Genomic DNA, 21412 nt, shown 5'->3' on the forward strand with positions numbered 1-21412 from the left:
ACCTTCGATAGGAAAACTGACAATCCTATTCAATTAAGGTTGGAGTCTAGTGCATCTGCACGAGCAGGGATCGAACTCACAACCTCAGTGTTTACTGGATAGTGATTACAGTAGTAACTACTTGGATCACTCGGCCACCGAGGCCCTTCATATAGTTTTGAAACTTTTTTTTATATATAAAATAGGATTTTTATTTTTTATGCAATACACCAATTTCGAGTTTGTTTTCAAGAATGAGTTAGATCGGTTGACCCTAGGTCAATCGTCGTATACAACGTCATCGAAGAATAGGTTCTTACTTTTACGTTAAAACAAACGCATTGTCGAAATCCGGATATGGTGTACAATTTTTGCACCTCATGTTTGCAGTATACCATCTTCTCCGAAAGTTTATTGTTTTCTATTTGGTATTAAATTTTAAAATAATTAAGATCCATGTTACATCTCGTGATCAATTTATTTGGCAATCGTCAATGGCAGTCAGCATGGTTTAAAAACATCAGTTGTTCGACCTGTTAGTAAAATGCGTTTTCTTAAAATATACTTTTCACTTTTTTGTTCTTTTGGAAAATGTTGTTTCTGCTGTATTTAGACCCCTCTACCAAAAAAATTGTTTTACATGCACACGTATAAAAATTGCAGTTTTTATCCAACGCAATCATAGGTTTGAACGTTGTTTTCAATTAAGACTTGTTTATATAGTGACATGTTTATACCTGGTAACAAGTCACTGTTTCCTGTCGGTCATTTTTAGCTGTACTGACTCAGAAGTTACAAATTTAACCTAGCCCGCTCCATTTTTAACATACAGCATATTCTTTCTCTTTAACTTGATTGTGTTTCTCTTTACCGAAAACATTTTAATTATATAATCGTTAAATTAAAAAAAAAATGGATTTAAATGAATGAATCTGAAATCCTAATTGGTACCTCCTCCAGGGCTTGCTGGATTGCCAATGCTTGTTACAACTTCTATTGTTGTCTGTGTTGGTTTCTCTCCTGTAGACGTCTCATCTTTCATTGTTGTTGTTCCCTTTTCTGTTGTCATCGCATTTTCTTTTGTTGTTTCTGTTGTTAGGTCTTCAGTTGTCTTATCATCTCCCATAGCTGTTGCATGGTCTTCTGTTGTCATCTCATTTTTGAGAGTAGTCTCTGTTGTTCTGTATTCTGCTGTCGTATCATCTTTTTTTGTTGTTGTTCGGTCTTCTGTTGTCATCTCACCTACTTCTGTCGTTGTGTGTACACCAGTGGTGTGGTCTTCTGTCGTTGTGTGTTCTTCAGTGGTGTGGTCTTCTGTCGTTGTTTGCACTTCAGTGGTGGGGTCTTCTGTGGTTGGAAAACACGCTGCACACTGACTACGTACGTGTACTGTAAAATTATTTGTGAGTTTTTATTTAAAAATACAGTATATCAGTTAACAAGTTAATTTGACGTGTCATTCAATTTTCGTAAACAACAATCGAAATTCAATTCGCCTTTTCAGTATCTGAAGGACTATGGGTAATCTCTTTGTTCGTACACCAAAATGAGAAAAGCGTACGCAATTTGTTGAATTCCTACTGTTTATAACGTTTGAAAACAATCACAACGTTTTGATGTACTCTTTTGAAGATATTACCCAAAATGCATTAAATTCAAAAACGACGAATTGCAAACTGTAATTTGAAGAACTAGAGGCACTAAAGAGCCTGTGTCGCTCACCTTGGTCTATGTGCATATCAAACAAAGGACAAAGATGGATTCATGACAAAACTGTGTTTTGGTGATGGTGATGTGTTTGTAGATCTTACTTTACTGAACATTCTTGCGGCTTACAATTATCTCTATCTATAATGAACTATGCCCAGTAGTTTCAGAGAAAATATTTTGTAAAAATTTACAAAAATTTACAAATTTATGAAAATTGTTAAAAATTAACTATAAAGGGCAATTACTCCTTAAGGGGTCAATTGACCATTTTGGTCATGTTGCATTATTTGTAGATCTTACTTTGCTGTAAATTATTGCTGTTTACAGTTTATCTCTATATATGATATTATGGAAGATGATAACCAAAAACGGCAAAATTTTCTAAAAATTACCAATTCAGGGGTAGCAACCCAACAACGGGTTGCCTGATTGGTCTAAAATTTCAGGGCAGATAGATCTTGGCCTAATGAACAATTCTACCTTCATCATATTTGCTCTAAATGCTTTGGTTTCAGAGATATGAGCCAAAACTGATATTTACCCCTATGTTCTATTTTTAGCCATGTCGGCCATCTTGGTTCGCGAGCAGTGTCATCGGACATATTATTTTAACATAGATACCCTAATGATGATTGTGGCAAAGTTTGGTTAAATTTGTCTCAGTAGTTTCAGAGGACAAGATTTTTGTAAAAGATCACAACAATTTACGAAAAATTGACTATAAAGGGCAATTACTCCTTAAGTGGTCAACTGACAATTTTGGTCATTTGACTTATTTGTAGATCTTACTTTGCTGTAAATTATTGCTGTTTACAGTTTATCTCTATACATAATAATATTCAAGATAATAACCAAAAACGGCAAAATTTCCGTAGAATTACCAATTCAGGGGCAGCAACCCAAGAACGGGTTGTCTGATTCATCTGAAAAAGATCTCAATCTGATTAACATTTTTACCCCATGTCAGATTTGCTCTAAATGCTTTGGTTACAGATATAAGCCAAAACTGCATTTTACCCCCTATGTTCTATTTTTAGCCATGGCGGCCATCTTGGTTGGTGGGCCGGGTCATCGGACACATTTGTTAAACTAGATACCCCAATGATGATTATGGCTAAGTTTAGTTAATTTTGGCCCCGTAGTTGAAGAGGAGAAGATTTTTGTAAAGGTTAACGACGGAGGCCAAGTGATGAGAAAAAAAAGGTAACACCTCAACAATTAGAAAACGATAAAAAGAAACATTCATATGTCCATAGAGTATACAGAAAAAACAAGACAGACCTTGCAATCTCGAGCTATGATCTATTAAAAATCGTGTAATTCTTGAGAGTTTGCTTCAAAAGCAGTAAAAGTTTTAATATGCATATTGAAACCAGGTGTATTTGTATGTTATAAAAAAGAGAACAAAATGACTACTGGGTCAACAGAATAGTCTGTGACACAGACATACTATGAAGGTCAACCAAAAAATTGCAATCATGAAACTTTCGGACCTTTGAAGACAGTTACATTAGAAGAATTATTTGGTTTAAATGTTTTTGAAAAGATAGAATGAAACAAATAATTGCATGTCCAGGGATAAGGTCAATCAGGACAAATTAAAGCTACAGTTGTTTGCCGATTTTAAAATCATGTAAATCCATTAAGAAGGGACAGATCAAGGTAACATAACAAATACTCAAAAAGGAACAAGACGGGATGCATCGAAAGGAAAATGTTTTCTGCTTTGCATGCATCATGCGTCATGCAAATGGACGGGAAAAACAAACAATTATAGACCTAGTCAGTATTTATTGCCATGGCTGGTTTCCGTAGTGATAGTCCGACGCTTCGATAGTCCGACAGTTCGATGGTCCGACAGTTCGATAGTCCGACGGTTCAATGATCCGACAGTTCAATAGTCCGACGGCTCGATAGTCTGACAGTTTAGTGGTATTTTTACTTCATAGGTATGTATTATAAAAAAGAAGATGTGGTATGATTGCCAATGAGACAACTATCCACAAAAGACAAAAATGACACAGACATTAACAACTATAGGTCACCATACGGCCTTCAAAAATGAGCAAAGCCCATACCGCATAGTCAGCTATAAAAGGCCCCGATAAGACAATGTAAAACAATTCAAACGAGAAAACGGCCTTATTTATGTAAAAAAAATGAACGAAAAACAAATATGTAACACATAAACAAACGACAACCACTGAAATACAGGCTCCTGACTTGGGACAGGCACATACATAAATAATGTGGCGGGGTTAAACATGTGAGCGGGATCCCAACCCTCCCCCTAACCTGGGACAGTGGTATAACAGTACAACATAAGAACGAACTATAAAAATCAGTTGAAAAAGGCTTCACTCATCAGATGGACAAAAATACAAGTAGATGTGGCCCGGTAAGTCGAAAGTCATGTACCGGATTTGAGTACTGCGCATATATGATGAAAGTATCATGAACTGATTTAAAAGTAAACAGATTCTACCTATCAACTGGAGGAAAAGTTCAACATGACTTCATGTCACTTGTGTTGGAGTTTTTTTAGGCCTCCGTAACTCAGTTCTGGTCACAGTACTCATTTGACTGACTAGTGCTGCCCCCTGGCTTACAAATGCTGCAATATTTTATTTTTAAGATGGTTGTTTCTTATATTTCCAAGTCATTATTTGTAAGCCGGAGTTAAAATTGGCTCTTTGGTTTCAGACTACAAAATGTCTAAGTTTTTTCCTAAAAGGTCCAATATTACTAAGTTCACTGTGGCAGCCATCTTGGTCGGCAGTCTGTATCATATTGGACTCAATACTGAAACAGGACCACCCAAGGACCATTGCTGCCAAGTATGGTTCCATTTTGCTAAGTTGTTTCAGACAATGAAATATGTAATGCCGGCGTCCTGCATCAGCGTATAGCTCCAACGAAGGAAAAAAAACGTCCCTCGACCGTATTAGAGACGCGTCCCGGTCTTATCTTGGACGTTCTATTATAGGGTGTTTGTTAAACACACCCGGCCGCATACGTTTTAGGTTCAGTCGAACGATCTTGAAGCGTATACAACGTGCCCTAAACGTGTCTCAAACTTATCTGTAGCGTTTTCAACGCGCTTGTAGCGTATGTATAACGTGCGTGTAGGTACATGCTAGACACACGCTTGAGCTTGATGAAAATTTTTATGCAGCAAAAAAATTTCCTGGAGTTGTAGCGTTCACCAAGCGTATACCTTTTTATTTCGACGTACTTCAAACTTGTGCAACGCACGTTTAACAGTTGCTTAGCGTTCCTCTGGCTTGAAACTAACGTAAACCGACTTTGTCAATGTTCTCTGTATGTTTGGTGCACTCCGGTCTATACGCCAATGTGTGATGCTTGCATAACACCCAATAATTAAACGTCCCAGACACGTCGAAAGCACGGATAATCGTCCAGGATACGACCGGGACATGTCTCAGATACGTTCAAGAGACTTTTTTTCTTCGTAGCGTGCACGTGCATTCCATCTTCGTTAGACAAACGCCAGGAATATGTCAACGCCCGGCGATAAACGCTTAGGTGGTACGCTTCATGTACGTCCAATTGCAATACACGCTTAAAGATCGTTGTGCACACGATCCAGATATGATTGACAGGTTGAATGCATCCAAAATTACTAGCTACTGGCAGAGTACATGATTTTTACCACGCCCGGCGTACGTCGGAGTTATACACTTATGTGTGACACCAGTATTAAACTAAGTCTGATTGTGACGGTTATTTGGATGTTAGAAATAATTTTGGAAGTGGACCACCTATAACTAAGGACCATTCAACCAAAGTTTCGTCCTAATTGGACCACTGGTTCAGACAAGAAGATCTTATGTGCGTTTTCCATAGGATCCTATGTTTAGCTAAGTTCAGATGTGGCGGACATCTTGGCCGGAGACATAGTTTTCGGAGGGGAACCACCAAAGCACAGGCACTTGTCTCAGAAAAAAAATCATATATACCTTAATACAACACAATATAATTAACTAATTTTTTTGAAAAATGTCACCTGGTCGCCAAATTCCGTTTTATTTCTATTTCTCGATTGCCAAACCTACTTAAATTATTATGCCGTTGGTCTTAATTGATTTATCTAAACAATGGTGTGTTAGGGGGAGGAGGGTTGTGTGAAATAAGTTATAAACAACGGGGATTCAGTTTTGGAAAAGTTAGGTCGAAAGCCAGGTAGAACGTCTAGTGCCTGTGGTTATTCTATATTATATCTTGTTGTATATGTAGGACTATAGAACTGACGGACTATTAAACTGTCGGACTTTAGACCTGTCGGACTATTAAACCGTCGGACTAAAGAACTGTCGGACTGTCGAGCGGACCCCGGCTGGTTTAGTCTTAGCTTTATCCTAGGTCACTTTTAAAGTTTGAATGTAAAAATGCAACCACTATTTATTGATTGATTGTTGCTGTTTTAACGCCACTTTTAAGCGCCACATTTTGGGCAGTTTTTATTGCTGGAGAAAGTCGGAGTACCCGGAGAAAACCGCCGACCTTCGATAGAAAAATTGACAATCCTAGTCAATTAAGATTGGAATCGAGTGCACCCGCACGAGCGGGGTTCGAACTCACAACCTCAGTGTTGACTGGCTAGTAACTACTCAGACCACTTGGCCAACAAGGCCCCCTACAACACAATAGGATTCCATGTTAAGGTGATACCAAAAACCTTGACTTAAATTAATTAAGCTCGTTCAAATTTCATTAAATTATGACAAAATATTTACTTTGACTCTTTGACAAAAATATAAAAATTTTGAAACGTTTTAACCAAGCCTTTTATCGGAAAAATTTGGTTAGATATATAGCAATTTGGTTAAATATATAGTAGCATATATAACAATAATTTTGATCATTGAGAAGCTTAATATTTCCTTAATTAACAATACAACGTGCATGTGTAATTAAAACGTTTTGCTGATTTTACAGAGTTATCTCCCTGTAGTGTTAGGTACCACCTTAAACTGAGGGAAAGACATATTTAATAATCGATGTCATTGTACTTGTTCATGTTATATCTTCTTTTATACATTATGAACAGGACATGTTCTCCCTTCCGCGGAGCACCTGAGCTCACCCCGAATTTTGTTAAGGTTTCGTTTTCCCAGTCTTTAGTTTGCTACGGTGTGTTATATGGAGTGTTGATTGTCTTTTTATTATTTTTTTTCTTTTGCCATGGAGTTGCCAATTTGTCTTCGACTAACGAGTTTTGTACCACTCGCTTTTTTATATATATATATATTTATATATACAACTCGTCTAAATATTTATATATATATATATATAAATCTAAATAAAAGGAAGAAGACGCAATCAATAAAGATGAATAAAAAGAAAAGGAGGATTAAAAGGATAAAAAGAAATAAAAGAAATAGATTACATAAAGGTCAGGATGGGTTTTACAGACACGAGGATACTTGGTAAAAAGTGCAGAATAAATGACCAAAATGATAATAGAAAAAAAATAGCCACATAAAAAAAAGAATAACGGGGAGATAAAATATAATGAATAAAGAATAATGAGCAAGATTTATAAGGAATAGAGAAAAAAAAGTTAAAAAAATTCCAGAATACAGAATTACTGCAAATGCATAAAAAAATACTTAAGTTATATATAATTACTTGTTAAGTTACAGTTGCGGATGTAGTTATAATGGTTTCCAGAAGCTTTTTGATTGATAATGTTGTAGTAAGGATCATCGGTGTCGTCATAGGTACGACATACCATGGGATCTGACGTCACACGCAATACGAATCCCCAGCAAACACCATTATTTCCTATTATCCATTCGCAAGCGTTAGCACAGTCTTGCGCTGTTGCCGGTGAGACAAAACGATTACCGGTAAAACTCCCATAGTGCCATTCAGTAAAAGTGTAGTAAACACCAGTAGTGCAAATACCTGAAACAGATTTAATACGAAATCAGAGAAATCGAGCTCCATTGTCAGTGATCCGGTACTAAATGATTTAGGGAGCTACCATTTGATTTCTAGGGGGAAGGGGGGTGGTGCTCAAGGATGAAATTTAAAAAAATTTAGGCAGGACAGGTGTTTTGAGTAAAAAAAAAAAGGCAGGATGAGTCGCATTGCAAAAAAAAAAAAGAAGGCAGGATGACAATTTATGTAAAAAAAAGTCAGGAAAAACTAATAGAAAAAGACAGGACCGAAAAGAGTGAAAAATAAAAAGGCAGGACAGAGATTACAACTTAAAAAAAGGATGGATAACATTTTTCATCCTAGTAGCCCCCCCCCCCCCCCAAAAAAAAAAAAAACAACAACAAAAAAACAAAAACAAAACAAGAAACAAATGGTACCTCCCTTATAGCATACATGTAACTATGTTTATTTACTTTTCTGAAGATGTTTAGGAAGCATTAGGACACTAAGAATCTAACTCCGTGGGGCTAATATGAAATATGGCTTTGGTTTTACTCTTGATGTCCTTATTGGCCAATATATAGCACTTGATATATTCACGTACTTGGACATCCTTTGTCTTTACATTGTTGGGTTTATAATCGTTCCTGTTGAAGGTGAATCTATAATTAGATATAGGAAGATGTGGTGTGAGTGCCAATGAGACAACTCTTCATCCAAATAACAATTTATAAAAGTATATCATTATAGGTCAATGTACGGCCTTCAACACGGAGCCTTGGCTCACACCGAACAACAAAATATAAAGGGCCCCAATTTTTACTAGTGTAAAACCATTCAAACGGGAAAACCAACGGTCTAGTCTATATACAAAACTGTTTTCGACGCACCACGCTTATATTTTTAGTGTTATATATATTAACTGAATAAAGTACGTTAAATAAAACCAACATTACTTCACTAATGCACAAATGTTAAACCTATTATATTTCTTTAATAAATATATATATTATATCATTTAAAAAATAAAGTTTATTGAAGAGAACTGTAAGAGGGAACAATTTATCTAGGCTGGTTATTAACCTTGCAACATACCGGTATAGCAGAGCCAAACAGATAAAGGACCGGGAAGCAGTCTTCTATCAACTAGTAAACCATTAGGGAACGACAATTTAACTTCAAAGGAGGGGGTGGGGAGAGGGTTATGGGTTTTTCTAAAAAAAATAATCTGATCCGCAATTTGATGGAAAAAAATCTTCTGGTCAAGCAGATGACAAAAAAAAAATTCTGAATGCAGATTTCCCCCATACCTTATAGTGTAAAATTTTGAAAAAAATAATTTGATAGCGTCGAAAAACTAAATGATTTTGTTCGTCCCCCCCCCCACCCCTCCTTTGAAGTTAAATGGTTGCTCCCTTACATATCATAAAATATCCATGACATATTGATAAATTTTGCAGTCATAATTTATGGTTTTGCTAAGTGATCACATATGTTTATAGTGTCTCTGTGTTCTGTCTTTTGAAGGAAAAAATGCAACCTACATTATTTCCAGTGTTTTTATAAGTTATGATTTAGAAATTTTCTAGAAAATCAGATCTTATAGAACAAATATATCAAATAGAGCTAGTGCAATACTGTTTAATAAATTGCATTTACATAAATGGTTCATTACAATACGCTGCTATTTAAATTGGGTAACAGCCATCTCGTGTCATTCTGAAATCAACCTTAATTTCAAATGAAATGTAACATTCATGATGACACGAGCTTCCACAATAAAGTGCACAGGTAAATTGAAGTATTTTAAAGGGTGGTGAAAGCGTTGATAGTGCGCACATTTTATGAATGAAGTGCTTCCACGCTTCATAAAAATGTACTTCGGTCAACGCTTTAACACCCCAAAAAATTTACAAAAAGAAGCATTTAATTCTTAAATAAAATAATACGTTTGTCTTCTTCGCACATAAACGACTTCTTCTCAGTATCACAATCTGCCAAATTCCATTCCAGTCCCGTATTCTGTACAACGGTATAAGTACATAGATACCCAGCATCTTCCGTTTTTGATGAGGACCAATTCTCATAAATTGGCGACGATCCGTCATCTGACCATATGCGATTAGTATTATCACTTGGATTTGGAGCATACAGTCCTATCCAGATGTGCATTCCCCTGAAACAAAAGACCAAGATGAAGCTAGACAATGGAACGATCCTTTAACTTCAAAAAGGGAATGGGGTTATTGATTTTTTTCTAAAAATATATATTCTTATCCCAAATTTGATGAATAAAAATATGTTGGTCAGGCAACCCAAGAAAATATTCTGAATCCAGATTTTCCCATATCTTATAATGCTTAATATTGAAAAACATAATTTGATTGATAGCGTTAAAAAAATCGGACCCAGGAAAAATCATTACCCTATCCCTTTGAATTTAAGTGGTGCGGCTCCCTAAACGAGTTTTCCCCTCCGGAGCCTCGGTCACTTTTACTCAATACTTTGTTATCGCTACACCGAATCCATCGTTTTGATTGGTTGATATCTGATTCTGAGTGTGATTGATTTGTTATCATGCGTAAATTATTAATGATATGACAACAAGGTCCAAGTGTTGCGACTTGTTCTGAATATTGGAAACTTAAACTGAAGAATCGCAAAAACACCAATATCAAAAAGTAAAATATTTAAATGTAGATTATTCATCCATTTCATGATTCAATTGCATCGATTTTTCCATTATACATTGTAGATAAGATGTACACGCAAGAATCATTGATTGATTGTTGGTTGCTTAATGTCCAATGAAAAAATATTTCATGCATGTTTTGGACGAAATATATATATGCAAGAATGTTCACAATTAGATAGTGGTGTAATACAGTAACTGTTATAAATACAGCAACTGTTGTAATACACAAAATATACTATTTAAGTTTAACTAAGTCATGTAAGTAATAAGTTGTAAATTGTATATGGAATTGAATCAAAATAGATTGCAATATTATAATGCAATCTTTGTAATAGAATAAAGTAATGTTAGATACTATGCAAACTTAAATGGATCGGAAGAAAACAGGAACACCCTATTTTTTAAATCTTATTCTCAAAATGTATTTCATTTCATCGATATAATTATTTGTATATTACATATTTTTGATAATCTCATTTTCAATACGGGCCTAATTATCAAACCTGGACTCGTATTAAATAGCAATGGGTTGATTCAAGCAATAGTATCTTAAAAGTGGGAGGTATTGTTGATCCGTTCTCGACCATTCATATGCGTATTCCCTAATATGCAAATCATATAAAAATTATATAATAATGACAATAGTTACAAGTGGGACGATAGATGTTCTTTGAGAAGGTGATTCTTGGCTTCTCTATAAATCTGTACAAGATTTTGTCCTTGACTATTGCAGACGGTCAAAGCAGTTTCCCACGTCACAGGTGTCGTGTATAGTGTAATATCTCCCGCAATAACCTGATATCCTAAAACCATAAATATATTCTCATCATATTTCAAGTAATAGTTACCTTAAGTCACATTGTGAAAAATATCGAAGTGGCTTTATATTCTAAAAGCAATGCAAAAAACTTCCGCAACAATTAATTTCATCCACAACATCAAACATGTTATCTAACAATTATTCAGGGTCTCTCTCTGATACCAAAGGAACTAAGTTGTTCATCTACTGTAATCACACCAATGCTGAGGTTGTCAGTTAAACCCCACATGTGTCAGGTGTGTTCGACTTCAATCTTAAAGTCAAATGAAACGAGGGAGTGGTGAAAAATACTGTTTATCTACAATATAATTCTTGAACCAATGCATGTATATATCATCAATTTAGTCTTATATACACGATTTTATCATTTTTTTACGTGAAAATATCGCATAATCGTAATTTTTTTCTCTCTCTGTCTGTTATGAAGTAAACATATGGCAGTTCATTGATTGTCGTGTTTTGAAGCCGTAGTTAACCGATTGTCGCATTATAGTAAACAATCAACAAAGAAGCATGAATATTTAGAACGTGTGTAATATGTCAATCAGGTAAATCAGGTAATAGTTTATTTCAGGGACAGATCTTGAGTTTTACTACCGAAGGTCGATGATTCTCTCCAGGCACCCTGGCTTCCTCCATAAAAAAACTAAGCGTCTGTGATAAAGCTTATGTTGTTGAAAGTTGAATTAAACACCAACAATCAATCAATTTTGTTTATCATTAAAGGGAAGTTTAGAGCGTTTAAAAAATATAAGAAAGAAGATGTTATATGATTGCCAATAAGACCAACCTTTTACAAGAGACCAAATGACACATACATTAACAATCATATGTCACCGTAAGGCCTTTCAACAATGAGACTTCTGAATAAAAGAAGGGATAATCAATATCAAAATTGAAAAATACACCCAAGAATGCCATAACAAAGGTTAAGTGTTCTTTCGTGCTAGTTCTTTCGTGCTAATAATTTCATGTTCGTAGTGTTTCTCGTGTAAGTACCAATTCGGCGTTATTTGATTTGACAATTGACAGCTTGCATTTGCGCACCACTGATAAGTATGTTGATGCTTCAAGTTGTTTGGTTTTGCTATCAAAACATTTTAAAACAATTAAGTTTGAATTCTGTTAAGCTACGTTCAGGACACGATCCAATACCAGATCTTTCACAATCCTTTAGCTATATTTGACTGCCATTAGTTATTCTTATACTACGATAATTTATCTCCATACACTAAATAACGACCATGAACTTATCAATAAACGGACTGTCAAATTGAGAATTGAAATGCGGAATGTTTCAAGAGACAATAACCCGACTAAACAGCAGAAACAGCCGAAGGCTACCAATGGGTCTTCATTACAGAAAATTGTGTCTTGACTATGAAATGTCTGTTTTGTGTTGTTGATTTGCTGATATCTAATATGGATTAACTTAATTTGAGATATCTTAATTATAAATAAATTAAGGAATAACTTACCGTTTAACAAAATGAGATAGATGATTAAATTCATAATCATCTGAAAAGAAAAAAAAACCGTCATAAATATTTTTATTCTTAGCATTATTACCAATATAGCCGAAATCGAAACGTGCTTTTCTATTAGTAAGTAAAATAAAATTAGTAGTATTGCTTCGTATTAATTGGAATGAGTGTCGTAATATCATCCACGACTCACTCCGTACCTAGTGTTTGAAATGGGTAAAACTGGAAAAAGCTGACAAACAATCATTGGACTCTTTTTTTAATTCAGTAATGAAAATAGTTGGTATTCGTATACAACATTTTAAAGAACATTTTACTCCTAACAACAACCATAAAAACCCTACTTCGCGTATCAAACATAAACTCAAAGAACTAGCCAGGGAATTTGTGTTGGTCCCGGTTGATATAGCTGGTAATAATATCAATATTGTTTGACATAAATTTTATCTGGAGGTTCTGCAAAAAGAAATCACCAATTCACCAACATTCCAACTGACTTCATTTTCAGAAAACGCCATCTGTAACAAACACAAACTTTTAGCTACTTCTTTACAAGCAAAACCAAATACAATGAAAGTCCCAACCATGTAATGGCTTACGAAGCTACACAAAAAACCTTACACATATAGATTTATTTCATTTTTAGGCCATTGTTCCACTACTAAATTGTCTATTCTACTTACTAGTATACTTGGTACAATTACAAACCTGATAATAAATTGCCTTTGAAAACAGTGGAGTTAAGGTGGTACCTAACACCACAGGGAGATAACTCTGTAAAGTCAGCTAAACGTTTTAATTACGTTGTGTTGTAAAGGGAATATTAAGCTTCTCACTGATCAAAGTTTGTGTTTGTCAAACTGCTATATAACCAGTGTAATTTTTCTGACAAAACGGTTGGTTCAAAATTTTAGAAATTTTTATATTTTTGTTAAAGGGTTAAAGTTAATACATTGTCAAAATTTTATGAAAATTAAATGAGCCAAATTAATTTTAGTGAAAGTGTTGGGTACCACCTTAATTACTTTCGGAGTGTCAAAAACTCGTCGGAAGTACTTGATAAATTGCATGCATGCATATATTGGTGATTTTGAATCCGGCTGATCAAAGTTTTGATTTTTCTACCCTTTATACCACTTTGCCTCATATTCTTATTAAGAAAAATATCATATCCCTAATTAACTGGGCATTTAAAAAGTCAGTACATATGTTCAAACTCTTTTAGGTCATTTTAGTAGCAATAAAACAAAGAAATATGTCAACTGGACATGCTTTGATAAAATATCTGCGCTTGAATTTTTACTTGATAACATTTTTGTTCGCTTTGGAGATTCCGTATGTCGTCAAGTTATTGGAATTCCAATGGGGACTTACTGTGCATTACTTATTGCGGACCTGTTTTTGTATTTTTATTAGTTACAATTTATGACTAAAACTAGCAAAGACCCATTGAAACATTATTTGATACAAAAAATTAACAATACTTTTAGATATTTGGATGATATATTGGCTCTCAATAATGACGACTTCAGTATGTATACTAAAGAATTTTATCCTGTTGAACTTACTTTAAATAAAGCTAATACTAACAATGACCACTGCCCTTCCCTCGATCTTGATATCTATATCATTAACGGGAAGCTTACTACAACAATTTATGATGGAAGATATCCTATCGTTAATTATCCATTTTTAGATGGTGACGTTCCCTTGTCACCATCTTATGTATGGTGTTTATATATCTCAATTTGTACGATTCGCTCGTGTATGTAACAACGTATTACAATTTAGCGAGAGAAATTTATGTATTACTGAAAAAAATTTACACCAGGTTTTTCGATATCACAAACTAGTCAAAAACATTTACTAAATTTTATCATCGGTATAAGAAAATAATTCGTAAATATAACTCAACATGCAGACATCTTATACGTTCAGGTATTTCACATCCAATCTTTTATGGTAATATTCCTTACAAAGCAAAAAAAATGTCAGTATTCACTTCAAATACTTACAAAACCTTTAAACAGACTTATTAGGAAGGGATACAGTTACGATACTGTTGTCAGATCATTAAAGATTGCTTATTTTGGCTTTAATATTGATTCACTTATTAGTTCTTTGCATCGGAACTAAACACATTTATTTAAAAAAATAACACTTGTTGGCATGACACGGGTTATGTTCTTCTCATATATTTTATGATAGTATGATACTAAACCACTAACGGGAGTGATTGTGCCTAATATTCATATGATGAAGACATAATCTTTCAATCGGTTCAAATGAGGTCTGGAGCTTGCATGTCAGTAATCTGCTAGTAGTCAACTGTTATTAATGTATTATTGTCATTTTGTTTATTTTCTTCTGTTACACCTTCTGACATCGGACTCAGACTTCTCTTGAACTGAATTTTAATGTGCGTATTAATATGCGTTTACTTTTCTACATTGGTTAGAGGTATAGGGGAGGGTTGAGATCTCATAAACATGTTTAACCCCGCCACAATTTTGCGCCTGTCCTAAGTCAGGAGCCTCTGGCCTTTGTTAGTCTTGTATGATTTTTATTTTAGTTTCTTGTGTATAATTCGGAAATTAGTATGATGTCCATTATCACTGAACTAGTACATATATTTTTAAGGGGCCAGCTGAAGGACGCCTCCGGGTGCGGAAGTTTCTCGCTACATTGAAGACTCATTGGTGGTCTTCGGCTGTTGTCTGCTATATGGTCGGGTTGTTGTCGCTTTGACACATTCCTCATTTCCTATCTCATTTATTTTCATACAGTGTGGTAGTTCAAAATATTGTCGAGCGATACACATATAGTTAAGGTGGTACCTAACACTACAGGGAGATAACTCTGTAAAATCAGCTCAACGTTTTAATGACGTTGTGTTGTTAAGGGAATATTAAGCTTCTCAATGATCAAAATAAGTGTTTGTCAATCTGCTATATAACCAGTGTAAATTTTCTGATAAAACAGTTGGTTCAAATATTTTGATTTTTTTATATTTTTATCAAAGGGTCAAAGTAAATAGTTTGAAAATAAAAGTTTGCATTGAAATACTTTTGGAATCAAAATGGAATATGTTTTTGTTATAAATGTTTTTAGAGTAATTTAATATGTTTTTGTTGTTGTAGGAATTTGATCTTATTCATTCGTGTGACATAGACTTCAAATGGTTTACGAAATAGCCTAAATGCGGTGCTTTCATGTGGCGTCAAATCACTAAAAATCAAATCAAATGCATTTTTGCAGCCTTTATATGACATTTTCAATTTGGATTTAAGTTAAGAAATAAGCCATATTTTTTTTGCGCTACATATTACATAAATCTGTGATAGTGTGATTTCCAATCAAGACATACAGAAAGATTTATTGAAAAATTAATATATATGATCGTGAAAATTGGCCTTCTGAAGGAGTCTTCTTATTTCGGAAACAATTTCTTTTGAATTCACTCAATTCAATTATTTTATTAAGGTCTTTTCTCTCAACAACTACAATCGATATTTTTGAATTATTATAGTATTTATGAATGGGTGTTTTTATAATGGCCCTGGTATATGTCCAAGGTCTGTTGTAATGGCACGAGGCAACGCCGAGGTCCATTACAGACATCCAAGGCCACTATTACTGATCGAGGACATATAACAGGGCCATTATAAAAACACCCATTTCTTAAATTAATACATTTATGAACCAACTGAACAAAAGTGTATGTGTTGCTGCCAACTTGATGTATCCTCTTACTCTTTTAATGACAGTTTAGTTTGAAAAAAATAAATAATTTGTACCTCACACTCATGATAAAGCGTTAAATATACCAACTAACCAAGATATAAAGTTGAAAGAAGTTATGTGTTGAAAAACAGGATGAACAGTGATCCCTATATATGGTTCTTTAATGTTGGTTGCTGGTTACTAAAATAAATAAAATACAAAAAGGTATTATACTCTTTACAACTTAATTTTATTAACTTTATTAAAAACACTAACTGGGCTTAATACAGACAAACTGGGCATTAATACAGGGCCATAACAGAAAAAACAGGGCCATTACAGAAAAACAGGGCCATTACAGAAAAAAACCAGGGCCATTACAGAAAAAACAGGGTCCTTACAGAAAACATGTAATTTTTAATAAACAGTCATTATTGGCAATAATGTACTTAGTTGGTTAATAAAAAACTATAATGCATAAAATGAGAGCTATTCTATACAACATTATGAGATACTAATAGTATTTAAATGCATAAATGTTTAAAAAAAAAATTCTTGCAAATGTCGGACGAATTTGCGCCGATCCTGTTAACAACTCGAGTTGGTTCCTAATTTCAATATGATAATAAACGAGCCTTTGTCATCATTACAGTTAAAATCAAGCAATATCTAATTTTTACAAGTTTTTAAACATTTATCTTTTACTTCAAACAGAGAAAAATCGAATATATGTCAAAATACCTTTTGCATGTTTTCCACTGCAATATGTAAAAATAATGCTTTTTGTGCAATTAATAATCTTTAACAAGATTTAAGCCTTAATGAACATCGAGTTCATTGTCGAATTTATATATTAATTATGAACTAAGTGTTACTAATAACCCATATAAATAATATAACTTAACGATTACTTATTTGTTCCATGGAAGTATTATATTGATTGACAGGAACTACAACGAATAATTAGCATTTATTTATAACCCGGGTAGCCCTGTAGAAAAGACATAGAAACTGTCTACATAGTACGCTGTCGTTAATTTCTTTTGTGTCTATCTGCGATGCCGCGGTCATAAATTGACCAGAGAGACTTCTTATCAATCACGTGGTTTTAATCGAGACAGCTTTACAATATTACCTATCGGAAAACACCTTTACGTATTTCAATCGCGTAGGTAGACCTTTATTCGTGAACAACTTATTTAAACAAATCGACTGATGCATAAAAAATGAAAATCGGCCCGGAATTAATTATTCTACAACGATTTGAAATAGTGAGTGACATTATTTTGTTAGTTTGTGGGTGAAGTTTATATCGCGATTCAGGTGTGTTCCGGTTACCGCCGGTTAACAATAAAAATATTTGATAAATATTAAAACTGTGAAGTTTAGAGTAATATAAAGGGTTAAGTTACTGGATAATCCTGGAAAGTAGAAATTTCCAGTTTACAATACGAAAATTAATTGAGCAAGTACCAATCAACACAATACAGCAGAAGAAAGCAGAGATCTAACTAGGTTATATAGATATTTATATAATACAATTCTACCCCCTAAAATATGTTATCACTATCCGACCAAATGAAACCGTCCAAATGATACTGGTAAATATTATTGAAAAGTCGTACAAGAACTGTCACTATACAAATCCTTGAGTCGCAGTACTAAAAAAAAAAAATTCAACACATCGGTGTTCAGCTGAACATTCGTATAAACCAACCAATGATCTTACCCTGAATTTAGAGCGAATCTTAATACATTGTAATTTCTACATTTATTTAAAATCTCTTTGATCTTTTGATTTTATCAGAACGATCATTTACAATCGTCTTAAATATACAGGAAATGTGTGCCACTCAATGTTATTATATAATCACAACTTGCGATATATATTGCGTATAGTGCAATTTCTACCCAAAAAAATGTATCAATAAAGATGGGGCATTTATTCAATAAATTTGGTACAAATTTCCATCGTCAATGTGTTTTTCTATAGAATTTATGATGACTCGCATTAATCCATCAATCACTCAATCGGCACAGTTAGGTAACGGAATCTGCCGAGGTTTGCCGATTGCTGTTTCCTAAGAATTTATTACAACTTTCGATTTCTTCGTTTATTTCCGTAATCCCGAAAGCAACCGAGAATGACAATATTGTAGGGCACCACACGCTGGTATGTAAATAACGTGCCATGTTTCAAGCTAATTAACATGTCATTAAATTGGGCGCGGCATCGCAGATGAAACGTTTTCAGAAGTCGGGTCGTAGTAGTTCCTTTCAATATAATACTTCCATGTTTGTTCTTAAGAAACAAAGTTTAACAAGTAAAATATACATAAGACTAAATGAAGTGTGTTTGAACAATTATGTATATTTAATGTGATATTTTGCATTGTCTTCTCATTGATTTTTGTATTATTCAGTCTCGTTTTAGAGAGATTTCATAATTATTATTGGTATATTTAATTGTAAAACTAATTAGAAACCCGCTTATGAAAAACTTTTATTGAATTGATTAACTGTCAACCTCTCTTTAGTTTTAATAAAGTGATAGGTTTATTGTGAACCTTTAATTGGATTCTGCATTCTGAAGGACATTTTAGCGAAAAACAAAAATATAAGTGGATGTTTTAACGCAGACATTATAGCTTCTGATTAGGCCATTTTTTTTAAATTAGCGAAAATTAACATTTAGTCTTAGATGGTGTTTTTAAAACTATGGTGTTTTTAAAACTTGTTAGTGGCTTTGAACTAGCCGTCAGTAACTGCGAGTAATTCAAGATCAGTACTGAGTACCATTTTTTGTTGGGATATACAAGTACCCGTCCACGTCCAATCTGTGTATTTGTTAGATTATTTATATTTGTATTCGTCTGATGAGTTAAGTCTATTTCAACTTATTTTTATATAGTTGGTTCTTTTGTTGTACTGTTACACCACTGTCCAATGTTAGTGGGAGGGTTATGATCCCGCTAACAATGTTTAACCCCGCCACATTTTGTATGTATGTGAATATCCCAAGTCAAGATTCTATAATTCAGAAGTTGTCGTTTGTTGATGTGTTACATACTTGTTTTTCGTCCGCTTTGTGTACATAAGTTAGGCCGTTAGTTTTCGATATATTATGTTCGATAAAATTTAATTCCCTACAACTATCACAGAAAATCAAATTCATGCTTGCTGAATGTTTAAGTTGTTTGTATTTCCTATTTTGTTGAAAATGGATAAAAAACTGTTGATGAAACGAACAGGAAAAAAAAGGTATAACATATGTGATAGTATCATATTTGAGACAAGCATCAATTTACAAACAGCAACGTATATTAGATTTAGAAGTATTGACGAATCTTCATCTCCCACAAAACAAGATATTTCAAAAGAGAACAAACACTTTTTACGAACAGTATAGCATCAAACTCCCAGGCAGTTACAACTCTGATCCGCGTACTACTCACTCTAATGATGGAGTAAAGGGATATAGTTCTGGAACGGATACGATCACTGTGCGGAGTTTGGTATCGCAAGAGCTCATTACACAGTGTATATAAAGTGCGAATCCAGCTAGTTCATTTTTACTGTTATATGCGGGTATGTCTATTGTAGAATAAAGGATCATGGGAAAACTGTATTTGTTTATGTTTTGAAAATATCAAGTTAAGTGATTTGAAGATAAGTTTTAACATATTTTCATTGTGATATGTCTTTATAATATACAAACATAGCATTACAGTTCAAATAAGTGTTATAAAAGCATCATAATATAGCATATCGATTATTGAAAGCGATCCATTTTAGCTATAGATGCGATGAATTATCACTGTTAGTGCAGTCATTATTAATGTAGAATTTTCAAAGATGCGAGGAATTTTTATTGTAGAATTATGTGATAAATGCACTTGCAACAAACGAAAAAACTTAGTTGATGACTTTAGGATTTATGATACATGTATTTTCAAATTGAAATACCAACTCCTCATTCATTCTTCATCAAATATATAGCTTTTCAAACTTGTAACAAAAGCGATTCTCAAAATGAAAACTTCTAGATCCGCGAATGGATACTACCGCAGAGGTAAAACCATACACATTTGGGTTATTGTACACGAAATGATTGCTACAATTCATTTTTGTTGATTTTAGACCCTTTGGAACTCTATATGTGGGCTGTATCAGCAACTAGACAAAAAATCCCCAAACTAGATACACGGTTAGATTCAGCATGTCAACGAATCCCAAATATCTATTATAGTAAAGGACTTTTGTCTTTAAATTTGGACCCCTCAAAATTTTTACTCTATTCTGAATCATATTTAGCCCATTATACATATATTAAAAAAGTAGTGTGGATTTTTTTATACCTTTTTATCCCGTCTCGTTTCGTTTTTGAGCCATATATAGATGTCGTATGTGACAATGAGACAACTCTCCATCCGAGTCACAATTTATAAAAGTAGACCATTATACGTAAACATACGGTCTTCAACATGGAGTCTTGGCTCACACCGAACAGCAAGTTATAAATGGCTCCAGTGTTAAACCTTTTAAACGGGAAAACAAAGATTCAATCTATATCAAGATGTACGTAATTAGTGGTGAAGTGTCATGGAAATGGATAAAAAAAATAAGGATAAAGATCCCTATACGCTTTATAAGAAACTAAATGGAATACATTTGAAATAAATGTTATTTCTATTGAATTTATTAGAGTGTTTTAAAACCAAACTTTCCTCCGTAAGTTAAATTTTATCAAATCTTTCTATTACTTTATCTATTGTTTGAGCAAGTCGGCTAAATTAAGGCCTTACAGCTAATTTCATAATGCATGCAAAGCAAAACTTTGGTTGGCTTGCTTGCTTTGTTTGTTTAATTGTTTATACAAACTTTGTAAAAAAGATTGACATTTTTAAACAATATGATTAGGCATATGATAGTTTAACCTGTATTTTTAATATTTGAATTAAATTGGGTGTTATCATAACGATTATCCAATAAAAGAAAAACAAGCAAGTCAACTAAAGTCTTGCTCTACATGCTTAAAGAAATGAGCTGTAATAGATGAAAAAATAAATAAAAAATTATACAGTGAAAATGCAC

At 33.7% G+C, this 21412-nt stretch overlaps 1 protein-coding gene across 1 annotated transcript; it reads right to left on the reverse strand.

Annotated features, from left to right (window-relative positions):
* Positions 1–919: 919 nt before the first annotated feature.
* LOC139484260 (proteoglycan 4-like) lies at positions 920–7438 on the reverse strand. Its single transcript, XM_071267996.1, has 2 exons — positions 7342–7438; positions 920–1368 (listed from the first exon to the last, which is right to left on the reverse strand). Exon 2 carries the CDS (start codon positions 1214–1216, stop codon positions 920–922), a length of 297 nt encoding a protein of 98 aa, XP_071124097.1. The 5' UTR covers positions 1217–1368; positions 7342–7438.
* Between the last annotated feature and the right edge of the window lie 13974 nt (positions 7439–21412).

Source organism: Mytilus edulis, chromosome 8, assembly GCF_963676685.1.
Source record: "Mytilus edulis chromosome 8, xbMytEdul2.2, whole genome shotgun sequence".
Classification (NCBI taxonomy): Eukaryota; Metazoa; Mollusca; class Bivalvia; order Mytilida; family Mytilidae; genus Mytilus; species Mytilus edulis.

Bases quoted from the DNA above. Each gene is read 5' to 3' on its own strand.
- LOC139484260 (XM_071267996.1), bottom strand. From the start codon at position 1,216: ATGACAACAGAAGACCGAACAACAACAAAAAAAGATGATACGACAGCA.